The sequence below is a fragment of the Leishmania panamensis genome (genome assembly GCF_000755165.1).
Source record: "Leishmania panamensis strain MHOM/PA/94/PSC-1 chromosome 27 sequence".
Classification (NCBI taxonomy): Eukaryota; Euglenozoa; class Kinetoplastea; order Trypanosomatida; family Trypanosomatidae; genus Leishmania; species Leishmania panamensis.
The window spans coordinates 994728-1008761 of NC_025873.1; the positions used below are offsets into that span (position 1 = coordinate 994728).

General features: G+C 62.0%; 7 protein-coding genes across 7 annotated transcripts; all 7 read left to right on the plus strand.

The window, feature by feature from the left end:
* Positions 1-1180: 1180 nt before the first annotated feature.
* On the plus strand, positions 1181-2296 carry LPMP_272440 (aldo-keto reductase-like protein; the record flags this gene model as incomplete). Its single annotated transcript, XM_010702028.1, has 1 exon — positions 1181-2296. One exon carries the CDS (start codon positions 1181-1183, stop codon positions 2294-2296), a length of 1116 nt encoding a protein of 371 aa, XP_010700330.1.
* A 314-nt stretch (positions 2297-2610) lies between these two features.
* Positions 2611-3609, plus strand: LPMP_272450 (hypothetical protein; the record flags this gene model as incomplete). Its single annotated transcript, XM_010702029.1, has 1 exon — positions 2611-3609. One exon carries the CDS (start codon positions 2611-2613, stop codon positions 3607-3609), a length of 999 nt encoding a protein of 332 aa, XP_010700331.1.
* Positions 3610-4174: 565 nt separating this feature from the next.
* Positions 4175-5815, plus strand: LPMP_272460 (hypothetical protein; the record flags this gene model as incomplete). The annotated part of the gene is made up of 1 exon (XM_010702030.1): positions 4175-5815. One exon carries the CDS (start codon positions 4175-4177, stop codon positions 5813-5815), a length of 1641 nt encoding a protein of 546 aa, XP_010700332.1.
* Positions 5816-6206: 391 nt separating this feature from the next.
* On the plus strand, positions 6207-6932 carry KAR1 (3-oxoacyl-ACP reductase, putative; the record flags this gene model as incomplete). The annotated part of the gene is made up of 1 exon (XM_010702031.1): positions 6207-6932. One exon carries the CDS (start codon positions 6207-6209, stop codon positions 6930-6932), a length of 726 nt encoding a protein of 241 aa, XP_010700333.1.
* Positions 6933-7430: 498 nt separating this feature from the next.
* On the plus strand, positions 7431-8768 carry LPMP_272480 (hypothetical protein; the record flags this gene model as incomplete). The annotated part of the gene is made up of 1 exon (XM_010702032.1): positions 7431-8768. The coding sequence occupies one exon, from the start codon at positions 7431-7433 to the stop codon at positions 8766-8768; it is 1338 nt and encodes a 445-aa protein (XP_010700334.1).
* An 835-nt stretch (positions 8769-9603) lies between these two features.
* On the plus strand, positions 9604-10503 carry LPMP_272490 (protein kinase, putative; the record flags this gene model as incomplete). The annotated part of the gene is made up of 1 exon (XM_010702033.1): positions 9604-10503. The coding sequence occupies one exon, from the start codon at positions 9604-9606 to the stop codon at positions 10501-10503; it is 900 nt and encodes a 299-aa protein (XP_010700335.1).
* Positions 10504-11224: 721 nt separating this feature from the next.
* LPMP_272500 (protein kinase, putative) lies at positions 11225-12859 on the plus strand (the record flags this gene model as incomplete). Its single annotated transcript, XM_010702034.1, has 1 exon — positions 11225-12859. One exon carries the CDS (start codon positions 11225-11227, stop codon positions 12857-12859), a length of 1635 nt encoding a protein of 544 aa, XP_010700336.1.
* Positions 12860-14034: the final 1175 nt, after the last annotated feature.

Here is a 14034-nt window from a genome sequence, read left to right on the forward strand (position 1 = left end):
ATTGTGTGTGTGTGTGTGTGTGGTGCGTCTCTCTCTCCTTCCCCCCTCCCCCTCTCTCACTTTCCTCTTTTTGTTTTCTTTCCTATTTTGACCTCCCTTTTTGTTTCTCTTCTTTTTTTTCGCTCTCTCTCGCTATTGCCCCTCTCGGATCAGCCGCCGTGAATCCACCCACCCACCCACCCTCTCCCCCCCTCACTCTCAAGCCCCCCCCCCTCCCCCCCTTCCTCCCTCCCCAGCATAGAGACACACGCCCCATAAGCACATCCACATCCACAAACTCGCGTTTTCCTCTGCACATACTCGTGCAGCACCGCCAGCTCCGACACCTTCTCGCTGTGTGTCCATGCCTGCCGCTTCCTGTGGCGTGGGAGTGACGTTGGGCTGTGCCCACGCCTTCAACTTCGCCCAACGTCACTCCCACGCCACAGGAAGCGGCACGGAGAGAGAATGAACTTGTGAGGTGGGATGATGGGCCCAGGAAAAGGGGTGGTGGCGGTGGAGGGGACCCAGGGAACTTTGAAGCGCGAGACAGTGGCACTTCTACTGCTGCTCTTCGCTCTCTTTCCCCTCGCTCGGGAGTGTGTGTGTGTGTGGCAGCGGGTGCGACTGTGTGTAGCACACGCATTGCTCTCTCTCTCTCTCTCCTCTATACATTACTGCCTGTCTGTCTGTGCGTGTGTGTGTGTGTGTGTGTGTGCCTCTCTGTGTGGTAAAGGCGTGTGTGGTAAAAAGTAGAAGCAAAGCAACGGCGCCCTCTCTAACTCGCCTTCACATTCATTTTATGTGTCTCTGCCCCCTCTCTCCCCCCTCCTCTCGCTCTGCCCCACATCCCAACCAGCCAAGGCGGTGCACGTGCATCTGCGTGGGTGTGTATGTCTTTAGGGTAGAGCAGAAGTGCGCTCTCTGGACAGGGACGCCAGTTGGAGACCTCCTGGCGCCGCCCCACCCCCTCGACTGCCGTTGTTCCTCCACCTCCACCTCGACGCCTACGCCGTGGCGTGTACGCACGCATGCCTGTGTGCGCAATCGACGTGTGCCTTCATCCTTCCCCCCCTCTCTGTCGCCATATCATCTGACTCAGTACAGTCCTGTGGAGGCGATCAACCACCGGCCTCTCATCCTTCGCTCCCCACACCGCCTCACCTCACCTCCATACACGCCCACTCGAACCCGACATCGTATGTCCGCCAACGTGCTTGCGTACCGTCCACTGGGCGGGCCGGTGAGCGCCATCGCGTATCGCATTGCCATGCGCGACGGCTACACAATACCACAGCTCGGCTTTGGCACGTATCGCATGCCCGCCTCGGAGGCCACTGATGCCGTCGCTTTTGCGCTTTCCTGCGGCTACCGCCACGTGGACTGCGCCAAGGCATACGGCAACGAGGCCGCCGTCGGGGCGGCGCTCGCACAGGCGCTGCGCGACAGGCGCACCCGTCGTGAGGACCTCTTCGTTACGTCGAAGCTGTGGCCGACGGACCAGCACCCCGACCACGTCGAGGCTGCCTGCCGCGCCACCCTCGCCGCACTGCGGCTCGACTACCTCGATCTGTATCTCATCCACTGGCCTGTGTGCCTGCGGCACACGCCGCATTGGACCACCGACGAGGACCGCTACCCCCGTCACCCCGACGGTACCCCCGCCATTGACACCTCCGTGACGCTTCTAGACACGTGGACGGCCATGAGCCGTCTGGTCGACTGTGGGCTGGTGAAGTCGATTGGGCTGGCCAACTGCACCACCGCCCACGTGAATGACCTTGCGAGGGCGGCCGCAGCGGCCGAGCTCCCCCACTTGCCCGTCCTAAACCAAGTCGAGCACCACCCCGGTATTGTGGACGGCGATCTGGTAGGCTGCCTCGGCTTCCACGACATGCTACTGGCGGCCTACTGCCCACTCGGCATGCCGACTCGCGACACCCCGCCGGGCTTTCAGTCCCTTCTGGACGACCCCGTGGTGCAGTCGCTTGGGGAGTTCAGCGGCTTCAGCCCGGCGCGAATTTTGTTGAACTGGAGCGTCGACCGCAGCAACGTCGTGATCGTGAAATCCACCAACCGGGAGCACATCAAGTCTAATGCCAAGGCAGCGCGCTTTGCACTCGATGACCGCACGCGATTGGTGCTGGACAACTACCACCTCCTCGTGCGGAACTTCCGCGTCATGAACCCGGCGCATTTTAGCGCCGACGGCACGACGCCGTTCTTCGCAGCCGAAGATGCGCGCCTGCAGCGTGATATTGACGCCCGTAGGCTGAAGACAGGCTCGACGACGGCGCCGCCCACGCCGCCATCTTGACCGAGAGGGAGGGGGGTACATCCCCACAGATATGCGCGTGTGCGTGCGTCTCTGCGTTCGAAGTAGATGAATTTACCGAGCGTGTGTGTGTGTGTGTGTTTGTGTGCTTCACAGAGTTTCTCCAAATGTCTTCGTCCGTGCCCCCCTCCCTCCCTGCCTCTCTCTCTCTCTCTGTGTGTACCCATACGCAGACACCTCTACACGCCCGTCTTCGCTTTCCATCTTCTCTAGCTGCTGTGCACTGCGATTCAGCGTGGCGACTGGTGCCCTAACACTTCGTGCGACGCTCCCAGGGGATCGTGGTGGTAACGATAATGATGCGTGCGCGTGCGTGCGTCTTTCCTCGACACCTGTGCCTTCTCCTGCTTCATCTTTCTTTCTCTCGCCGTTCTCGGCGTGATAAGGCCACCTATAGGCGTGCATCCCATTCCGCCCCCATTTCCTCTCTCGCGCCTACGCTGTGCACCAATATGGGGACGTGCAAGATAGACATCAAGAGGGTGAAGGACGTGTCAGAGGCGACGGCGCTCGTGTTAGACTGGTTCGAGCGGCACAACAAGCCAGCCACACCGCAGTCGCTGACGGATGCGCTGGGCAGCCGCGTGGCCAAGCCGCTCCTACAGCGGATTTTGGAGCAGCTGCACACCGAAGAAAAGCTTCACGTGAAGGACATGAAGAAGATTCGCTTCTACTACCTGCGCGTGCTGCCGCTGTTGCATCCCGACGGGGCCACCACAATCCAGCAGCACGGCGAGCCCGAGGACGAGGCAGCCATCGCAATCGGCGAAGGCGACATGGCTAGCGCACCAGAGGTCGGCGCCGGGACAGAGGTGTGTGAGGGATTACCAGCAGATGCGCGTGCGGCGCTGCTTCGCGCTGTGGGCATCTCCGCCGTGCAGCTTTCAGAGAGGAGTCGCCGCCTCGCTCGCTGGTGTGAGTGGCCGTCGTCGACGGAGCGAGCAGCCAAGTGCACAGATCTTGCGCGCGTCGTCTGTGAGCTTAGGGACGGCCTCGAGCGCCTCCAGTCGAGGCACGCCGAGGAGTCCGCCGAAGCGCACAGTAACGGCTCATGGGCATGGTGCGCGCATCGTGCGGTGTGCCGGTACCGGCGCGCTCGGCGTCACTGGGTGCAGCGCAAGGACTGGGCCATGCGCTTGTTGGAGGCAACGGCGGGGGATGCGCACACCCCTGTAGAGGCCGCGGCGCTCTTGGGCTGCACGACGGATGAAGATGCAGGTGTCTCCTTTGAGGATACGGCGGTGGTGCTGCCGGTTTCGCTCCTGCGCGAGCCGGGTCTCTCGCAACGCTGGTAGTGTGAGAAGAAGAGCCCCCCTCCCCCCTCCCCCTCAGCTTCTGCTTCAGCTTCTCTTTTCCTCCTCGCCGCGTAACGGCTCCTGCTACGCTGACTTCTGCTGCTGCATTGTGCCCGCAAACCTCAAAAGGCTTCTCCCCCCTCCCTCCCCTCTCTTACGCCTCATCAACGGGGAGAGGTGGGGGAGCGGAAGGGGGAGGGCTCTGTCGCTGTGTGCTGTCCGCAAGTGCAGAGATGCCTCCGTGTGTTTTCTGCGGCCTTTCCACAACACGCGCACGCCCTCTCTCATTGCCCTCGCACGTGTGTCTTCCCCGTCTGCTTGTCCCCGCCTACTCACCCCCCCTCCACCAATGCTACTGGTTCTCGCTTCTGCACTTACCCACACCTCTGTAGAATGCTGGTGTGCTAACTTATTGGGCAAGAGAGGCACATTTTACACTGAAGGTGCTCATCTGCCTTCCCCCCCTTTTTTATCACTTTACCCGCTCATCATCGCTGCACTCGTCCGCCTTGTCCTCCCGCTCCCGACTCCTGTGGGGAGTACCCGTCACCCCTATTTGGCATGCATGGCGAGTGAGGCGTCTATGTCTGTCGACGGCGAGGAGGCCGTGCCGCTGCCGGAGCGTTTCCAGCAGCTGCGTCACCGCCTCCATGGCCACTGGGGCACCTCCGCCGAGGCAGACCTCTTGGAGGCGATGCAGGAGTTGCACACGTGTCTCGTTGCTCGCAGTGCACAGACGCACCGACGAGTCGAGGAGCTCAGCCAGCGTGCCACCGCTGCCCAGGTGTCTCTCGCCAACGCGCTCAACTCGCTGAAGCTTCTTTCTCAGCAGCAGTTCGTGCAGCACCGCATCGCCACGGAGGATCTCCAGCTGCGACAGCGCGCAGCTGCGGAGTCGGACAGCGAGGAGGCGGACGACGGGAGCAGCGACGGAACGGCAAGCGCCAACCAGGACCTCGCCCCTGGGCTACCCGCTTACGCGACGAGGGAGGCGGCGGTGCGTCGTCGCATGCACACCTATGTGAAGAAGTGCATGGAGTCGCTTGCAGAGGAGGGCGTGCGGGTGCCGTTCTGCCCCTACGATGTCGCGGAGTTGGCGGCGGAGAGCCCATATTCCCACCGTCGCCTGTGCGGGCTTATAGGCACACCGGCATTCCTGTACGATGTGGACATCGGGTGCCGGCGGGGAGAGGATGGCCTGAACGGGGCGGGGGTGAAGCAGCACCAGTCGCCTCCGTCGCAGCCCGTCTGCCCCCCCGCCGCTGCTCCTCCTGCCGCTGTTATTGGACTTCCGTCTGCTCCGGCTAAGCCCCTCTCTTTACCAAGCGCTGCAGCGACAACTTTCGTGACGTCGCCGCACGCGACAGCCGCAAGCGCATCCGCCGCACCTACAGCGAAGGCGGTACCGGCGAAGGACGCGGCCGTGTCGAAGAAGGAGCGGCGGCGGGCGTTGTTCAGCTCCTCCTCGTCCTCTGCATCGTCATCGGCCTCACCGTCTGCTGCCCCGGCGCCGTCGCCTCCGCCACTAGGAAAGCGTAGAGCTGCCGTACCGGCGCGTCCGCTGAAGTCCGCTCCGGTCAAGAAGGGTGTGCGCAACTTATTTGGCTCTTCTTCTTCCACCGTCAGCAGCAGTAGCATTGTCAGTGGTCGCGCTGAGGCAGCGGATCGCCCGGTGGACTCTCCGACGTCGTCATACCTCTCGTCCGGTGACGACTCGAGACCACCGCCGGCGGCGGTATACAAGTCCAGCAACTCGTCGACACCGCCTCGTGCCGCTTCAACCTCGCTGCACTCTTCTCGAGTTTCATCGGCGTCGTCTGCTGCACTGACGTCGCCACCCTCCAAGTTGACACCGACGCTTTCGGCTGCTGCCACCCCAGCGCTATCATCAGTGCCCCCGCCACCGTCCTCTTTAGCAGCAGCGCCGGAGGCTTTTGCGCTTCCACTGCCGCCTCCTCCCCCGCCTGCGGCCGCAACGGCATCTGCAGCTCTGCCACTACCGCCGCCACCGGTGTTTCTGTTCGACACTGTGTCCGCCATAGGTGCGCCGGCATCACCGCCACCAGCTGCAGCGGCACCGCTCCCCCCACCTCCGTTGGATGCCCCGCCGTCTCGTACGGGTGCCGTTGCAGCGGCAGCTCCCTCGCTGCCCCGACGAGGCGGCAAAGTGCTGAGCACGTCGTCGGATGACGACGCTGAGGGGTGAACCCCGCACAGCGACGGCGGGCCTCAGAGCTGCCGGTCGCGTTTTGGACTTCTTTTAAGTGTGTGTGTGTGTGTGGCGCTGCGTGCGCTCTAGCGAAGACCGCCACCTCTTTACAAGGGTCCGCCCCGTCCCACCCCCAGACAATCCCCCACGTGTGTGTCTATGCGTGTGTGTGCGTACATGGCCCATGTCGCACACCAACTCCCTCCCTTGTCCTTTCCCCCATTCCCTGCTGTTCCCTCTTCTCCTCTCCTAACCGCATCTCTGCTGCAACCACCGCAACACCCACACCCACACCCACACCCACACCCACACCCACACCCACCCACACACCCACACACACACACACACACACGCATAGACATCGAGCGTTTCTCTGACGCTGCCCAACATGGTGTGGAGTGTGTGCGGTAAGGTGGGCGTCCTCACCGGCGCTTCCTGCGCCCTCGGTCATGAGATCATGGAGCGACTGGCCAGTCAGCATCGTATGAAGCTGGCGTGCGTTTCTCGCAGGCCGTTTGCTGCACCACTGCCTGCAGGGTGCGCGGCTTTTGTGGCTGATGTGAGTCGCGGCGACGACTGCGATGCCCTCATGAAGGCGGTTCAGTGTGAGCTGGGCGCGATGTCGCTGCTCATCAACTGCGCCGGCGTTACGCTCAGCAAGTTGCACCTAACCTGCACGGATAAGGACTACGCGGCTGTGATGGACACAAACCTGAGGGGCGCGCTGCAAGTGACGCGCGCAGCGCTGCGTCATGGTGGGTTGCTCAAACTGCAAGACGGGGCTGTGCTGCACATAGGCTCTCTGGCGGGTCTGGTGGGCAACGAGGGGCAGGTGCTGTACAGCGCCTCCAAGGCCGCCCTCAGCGGGGCAGTCAAGTCGTGGGCCCTTGAGTACGGCCCGCGCAACATCCGCTTCAACGTAGTCGCACCGGGCCTCATCGATGGTGAAGGCATGGCCACGTCCCTGAACGAAGCACAGAAGCAGCGCTGGCGCGACAACTGCCCGCTCAAGCGGCTCGCCACCGCTTCAGAGGTGGCCGACATGGCTGTGGCCGTGGCGCTGTGCCCCTATATGAATGGACAGACCATCGCCGTCGATGGCGGCACATCGTGACGTGTGGCAGATGACGCGCTCACACGTCTGTCCCTGTGCGGGTCCTTCCCAGGCCTACGTAGGCTCTCCCCCATCGCTGGCATGCATGCACAGACAGAGCTGGGGGGGGGGAGCCCGATGCTCTCGTCTGTTTTTCCTTTAGTAGTGGAAGAGAAGGGAGCGGAGGTGAGTGAGACCACCGCCGCAGCTTCTGATGCCGGGTGAGGAGCGCAGCTGCAGCTACAGTTACCACGGCGGAAGCTGCTGCTTCTCAAGCTCTCTCTCTCTCAAGACTAGTGGTGGCGCCTACGGGCCTCTTCTGCCCCCAAGCACCGCCTGCCGTACTGCAGACTGCTGTCCTATCCCCGTCTCTCTCTCTCTCTCTCTACACGGCTGCCTTGTACATCGGCTGGGTTCTCCCCCTTTCCCCTGCACCACCCTGGTCATTCAAACGCTGAGGCACACGTGAAAGGAGCACCGGTCACTACAATCGCTTCTCTTCCTCTCTCTCTCTCTCTCATGCAGGCGCTTCCTCAAGTGCTGGAGGATCGGCGACATCGGCTGCAGACACACGAGGACACCGTCGTGCAGGATGCCGCGCGGCAGATGGGCGTCACAGTAGAGCAGCTCTATGCCTGCTCGGCTGATATTCGCCAATGCAGCGATGTCATTGAGGGATCTGTGCTGGTGCTCGGCGTACAGACCACGCACATGCTTCTCACTCGGCTCAACGGCTCCCTCAAGTTTATTGAAGCCGTGGTGGACGCCTGGCGCACCACGGCTGCGGTGCATCAGGAGCACTGCGCACAGTACCGCCAACTCATAGCGTCCATGGACCAGGCGTACATGGGCATGAAGGAGCGACGCATGGCCGCGGAGAAGGAGCTGCGGGAGCTGCGCACGGAGCGGGACCGCAGGGAGCAGGCCTACGACGCGGCAGTAGTGTACGTGCAGCGGGTCTTGGCAGAGCACACGCAGTGGCAGGAGGCGCATGGCCACAACACGCAACGCTGGCCCATTATGGAAACCTGCGAGGAGGCCCTCACTGTGCTGCACGCAGCGCGAGTGGGGTCGTCTGCCGGCAATGCGGACCGACGCAACCGCAAGGACGACGAGATCGGACGTGAGGAACCGCTGCTGTCTCTCAAGGACGACGTCAGCGGTAGTGCGGGTGAGGTGTCCCGCTCCTGCAACGCTAGTCTTGTGTCACCGTCGCCGCCACTACGCGAGTGGGCGCCGGTTATCGCGTCGTCCGCGGCCGACTCGAGCGAGGAGAGCGGCGATGTGGTGCGGCGTTGGTGCTCCACAATGGCCGGCCGACTCGCTGCCACTCAACCGCATTTGCACTTTGCGTATGTGCCTCCCGCGGAGGAGGTACAGCTGCTGCGGGAGGTGCTGGCGATGGGCACCGGGAGCTCCTCCCTCATGAGGGACATTCAGTCCGCTCATGCACACCTTGACGAGCGCTGCACACAGGTGCGCTCAGTGTGCATTCGAAGTCTCAATGGTCTGTATGCGGTACGGCAGGAGCTGCGGATTCTGAAGACGTACCTCCAGCACCTGCTTGACACTCACACCCCATTCGCGTGCATGACAGAGGAGCTGCTGAGCCGTGTGTGGACCTACATGGAGGGGGAGGTGGCACGACGAGTCGCTGCAATCGCCGCTACAGCCTCTACAGCCTCTACCACCTTACCGTCTCCCGTTGGTAGGTTGCGTAGCGGCAGCGGCACCGTGTCGCGTTTGAACAGCTATTCGGAGAGCTACATAGCCATTCAGTCGTCCGGGATCAGCGCTGTCGCCGGAAGCGGTGGCGACGTGGCGCCTGAGAGTTTGATGTGGCCCACCGATGTGTGATGACCTGCGAGATGCAGCAGCGATGCCCCCCCCCCCCCCCCCATCCCTCCTCTAATCTCGCTCCGTGTGCGTATGTTTAGGGGCAGTGGCGGAGAGTGCAGCTGGAAGGGGCATTCAGCCCCATCCGCACAGGCACATTGACGCCCACGCCCAGGCACGTCGAGGGGGGAGGCACACGTATGTAAAGAACAATTTCTCTCCGTTGCTTTTCTTCTTCAAACCTGAGCACCAGAGCACGCGGTGGTGGCTGCGTCTGTGATGGGCGCTGCAGCTGCCGTGGTGAATGAGGAGGCGTGCGTCAATGCCACGGCCGCTCTTTCCCTCTCTCCTCTCTCCTCGCCCCTCGTCCCTTCTCATTCTGGCTCGTTCCCCCCTTTTCTACGTCTCTCTGTTTCCCTTTACGCACGCCCCTCTTCACTTGAGCATATCCCTACCGACCCCTCCTCCCCCCCTATGCAGTCACATGCACCCGCAGCGCCCATAGTGTTGCCCCTTACATGATAGCGGTATAGTTCCTCTCTTCACTCTTCACTCTTCGCCGCACGCTGCCGCACGCTGCTGCTCGCTTGACTGGTGTCCATTGCCTGCTCTCCTTTCCTCTGTCCCCCCTTCCGCTTTTTCTTTGTCTCCCACCTCTCCATCCCCCATACACGTCCACACGCCGACACACGTTCATCCACGTAGAGTAGCACCCGTGCCAGTTTAGCTGCCACGAGTGTGCACCGCGTCACCGCTGCTGAGCTCAAGAGGGGGCAAGCGTGCATACGTGCATAAGACACACAGTGAGCCGTTGCTCTTGCGTGTGCGTGCGTGCTTGTGTGTGTGTGTGTGTGCCATGTCCCTCAACACGGACTATGAGGTGGAGCGCTACTCGTTCGTGGCGGGGTGCCAGGTGGAGGTGTGCCGCTGCACACACCGCAGCACCGGTGCCAAGCGTGCCGTGAAGATATACCACACCACATCAATGGACAGCCGACGCGTCGCTATGGCAGTGGAAGAGGGCACGTTGGCCAAGTCACTCCCAGTGGCGCCGCAGCTTGTGCGCGTCTTCGACGTCTATGCGGAAGCGGAACGCGTATCGATTGTGATGGAGTACATGGAGTGCGGCTCCCTCTACCAACGGCTCACCACTCGCGGCCCCCTAGCGGAGGCCGAGGCTCGTGCTGTGACACGGCACCTCCTCACTGGTCTTGCCCTCCTGCATGCCCACAACATCATGCACCGCGACATCAAGCCCGAAAATGTGTTCCTGCGCACCACCACCAGCAGTAGCAGCGGTCTTTGTGGCACAGCCGCCAAGACCGCCTCTGCAATGACGACGATGGTGGCCATTGGCGACTTCGGCTTCGCCACACGTCGAATTCCGCACGAGGAGCTCGTCGGGTCTCCGCAGTACAGCGCGCCGGAGCTGGCGCTCATCGCGCTTCAGCATCGCCACAGCCGCGCCGTCGCCGCGCCGCCCATCTCAGCACGTCCGCTGTACAACGAAAAGTGCGACGTGTGGTCGGCTGGTGTAGTGGTCTTCGTGATGTTCACCGGCCTTCTACCCTTCGACGGTCCCACCCCTGAGGAGGTCTTTACGGCGGTGGTGCGCAACGCCGTCCCCTTCCACAAGGTGCTACCTGACCGGATGAGCCCCTCTGCCAAGGCGTTCATACAGGCGCTGCTGACGCCGAACCCGTCAAAGCGACCATCGGCCAAGGAAGCACTGCGGCACGCGTGGCTGACAGGTTGACGCGTGCCGTCTGCTGGTTTGCATGGCCCCCCCCCTCTGGCCTTAATTCTCGCAGTTACACGACGTGCGCGCACGTAAAACTTCCCCCCCCTCCCATCGCCTCTCTCTCTTCGCCTTCCTCCTTGCCTCCTGGTCCGAAAGGGGGGGAAGAATTCTGCACATCCACCGATGACCTGCACGTACGAGCAGGCCGATACACACAGTCCGTAGAGAGCTTCGTAGAGGATGGCATGACACCGCCAATTCCTCCCACCTCCCACCTCCTCTATCCCTCAGCGCTGCATCTCTGTCCACACTCCCCCCTTTCCTTCATCTCCATACGTCCCTCGACCGACACTCGCTCGCACATGGTAGCGAAGTCGACTTCATCTCTATTTCCATTCCTCGCTCGGAGAAACAAGAACCGGGGGAAGAGAAGAACCCACCCGCCCACACACCCACACACCCACGTACGCACCTAGAGAGAGAGAGCGAGAGCGAGGACCGTACGCGCGCTTATGTGTCTCCCTGCGTATGTGGCTGTCGTTGTTGCTGCTCTCTCTCTCTCTTTCTTTCTCTCTCGCTCGCTTGCTCGGTGCGTGTGCCTCTTTCTCCTCTTTACCTAGGCGGCCCTTTGCCCTCCCTCTTCTCTCTCCCGCACGGACTGACGGACGCACAGTCACTCACGTAAGTCGTCGCATCGCGAAGGGGTCCACGCGTAGGCGAACAGCGGCGAATCGAAATGGGCGTCCCGGCAGAGGCGATTGCCCCGTCGGAGGGGCATTTCCGCCAGCACTACGTGCTGGGCGATGAGATCGGCAAGGGCGGGTACGCCGTCGTATTCCGCTGCACTCACCTCGTGACGAAGGTCGTGTACGCGGTGAAGGTCGTGGACAAGAAAAAGGCGGGCCCGAAGGACATCGATGACATCACCCATGAGATTGATGTTATGGGGCGCATCGGCTACCACCCAAACGTGGTGCAGATGACTGAGTACTTCTCCACGCAGCGGCACTTTTACATCATCCTCGATCTCTTGTCGGGTGGCATGCTGTTTAACCGCATCGTCGAGCTGCAACACTACAGCGAGTCCGACGCCTCGGTGCTGGTGCGCAACGTACTCTCCGGACTGGCGCACATTCACTCAAAGGGCGTCATTCACCGCGATTTGAAGCCAGAGAACCTGCTGCTGCGTCACGCGGCCTCGCCGTCGGCGCCGCCAAACTCGCACTTGACGGACGTGTGCCTCGCGGACTTTGGGCTGGCGGGGTATGTGCCGAGCACCACCTGCTGCGGTTCCCCTTCGTATATCGCGCCAGAGGTGATCAACGTGGGCTTCTACCGCACTCGCAAAGAGCCCTACGACGCGAAGTGCGACATCTGGTCTATGGGTGTCATTACGTACATCTTGCTCAGCGGCAAGATGCCGTTCCATGGCGAAAGCTTCAAGGACACGTTTGAGTGCGTCGTCAGAAACCGTTGGTCCTTCAAGAGCGACATCTGGGCGAGTGTCACCCCGGCGGCGAAGGATTTCATTCAGGCCTGCCTCACCCCCGACCCGGCGGCGCGTCCGACGGCGCTGGTGCTCCTGCAGCACGAGTGGTTGGCTCACGAACAGCCCAACGTGCACCTCGGGCAAAGCCTCGAGTCACTGCGCGAGCTCACGAAGAAGAAAGTGAAGGCGGCAGTGCGCGTGTTTTGCTGGACGCAGAGCCTCCTCGGCCCGCTGGACTGGACGCCACCGTTCATGCGCTTCCTGCGGCACACCGACAGGTTCTCCATGATCCTTACTCACCAGTCGCAGACGGACCCGCAGCGGGTGCACACCATTGACTTTGGCAAGGCGCTGGATCACGAGAACCCTGGCTGGCGCATCCAGGACTGCTGCACATGCCCTTCGGAGATGGTCTGCCGGCATATTCAGAACGTACACGAGTACCTCTTCGTTGGCAAGCGCTCCATGGAGGTGTACCCGTTCATTGGCGAGCTGCGTATGATGCGCGAGGAGGCCGAGGACAGCCTCAGGGCGAACCCGCACGACGATGCAGCGAGGAAGCAGCTCGACAGAGTCAACTTGCTCATTGAAGCCGCGTGCGTCTTCTCAGACGAACTGGCGAAGGTACCGGAGGATGAGCTTAAACCGAACCTGATGCTGGACAGCTCGCGCAACACGCACTTCCGTGCCCTGGGCGGCTCTCGTAGTATGACGAAGTCTTGGCATGAGGCCGAACAGGAGGAGGTGGCGCACCGGGTGGTGAGGAAGATGCGCGCCGCGAAGTCAGGGTCAGCGGGGACTCGTGCCGGGCCGGCGCCCTTGCAGGCGGCAGGGAAGACCGACAGGCCAGCGACCCCCGAGCCGTTGACAAAGCCCTCATGAGCGCGTAAGAGGGTCACAACAGCTCCTAAGATGGGCACGCCCAGTGAACGCTGGTAGCGGCCGTGAGGGAGATGAGGGTGTCGTGCAATTGCCATCACGGTAACATGAGCTTCACATCTGTGCTTACCTGAGTGTGTCTTTGCGGGGTGTGGGTGAGAGGTGGGAGATTGCGCTGACGGTGGCACACCGTTATCCTTCTCTCTCTCTCTCTTTCTCTCTTACCCTGCGTTTCTGCAGGCACCCGCCCATGTGCGGGCCCGCGCGCGCTCTCCGCCACCCTCCGCTTTTTGTTCAGCTTTGCGCTCAGCGCCACGACCGCGCCACTGAGTGGCTGTGCGCGGGGATGTGCGCCCGTTTCGCTGTGCCTTAGTATTTTTTTTTGTCGTCTTGTTGCTACCCCGAGCCGAGCCACGAGTGCGCTGTCGCGTCCAAGCGCGGCGAGACAGGAGGACATGCCGGCAGGGTGTCTTCATTTTGTTCCCTCTGGCCCCCTCTCCACATCGAGCTCGGGTGTGCGCGTGCCGCTCTGTCTGCGCGGCGATTTATTCACCCTAAACGCCAGCGTCTCCCACCGCCTGCCCTCTCTTCTGCTTTGGCCCTTTTCTCTGCTGCGCCTCTTTCACGTATTGACGGTGTGTCGGGCGGTGATGACCTCTGCGTCTGCGCTGTGGGGGGACGGGCACTTTGTTCTTGTCACTTTCCTTCAATCGGCACGTGCGTCTCTCTGACTGCGTGTGTGTGTGTGGCCGTGTGTGTGCGTGTGTGTGCGTGTGCGTGGCCGTGCCTGCGTGCACTCGTCACTGTGATTTGCTTTGGATTGGTTTGACCCTCAAGGCGAACACCACAACAAGCGAAGAAATGGTCCAGCAGAGTAGGGGTGGGGTGTGTGGGCGTACTCGTCCTCTCCCCGCTGGGGGAGAGGACAGTTGAAGCCGGACACCGCAGAGAGCGAAATGTGTGCGATGGCTGCTGGCGCCGCTGCTGTTGTCACTGAAGGCGCCCTCTCTTCTTCTGTCTTCCTCCACTCTTCTTGCGCCCCCCTCCCCTCCCCTCCCCCCACTTCACAACCTCTTCTGTCGGCTCTACTCCCTCTCCGTCTCACACTCACACATCTCCGCTGCTCTGCCACGCGCGTGTGCGCCTCTCGCATTGAAGTCCGGTGTAGCCCGTTGAAT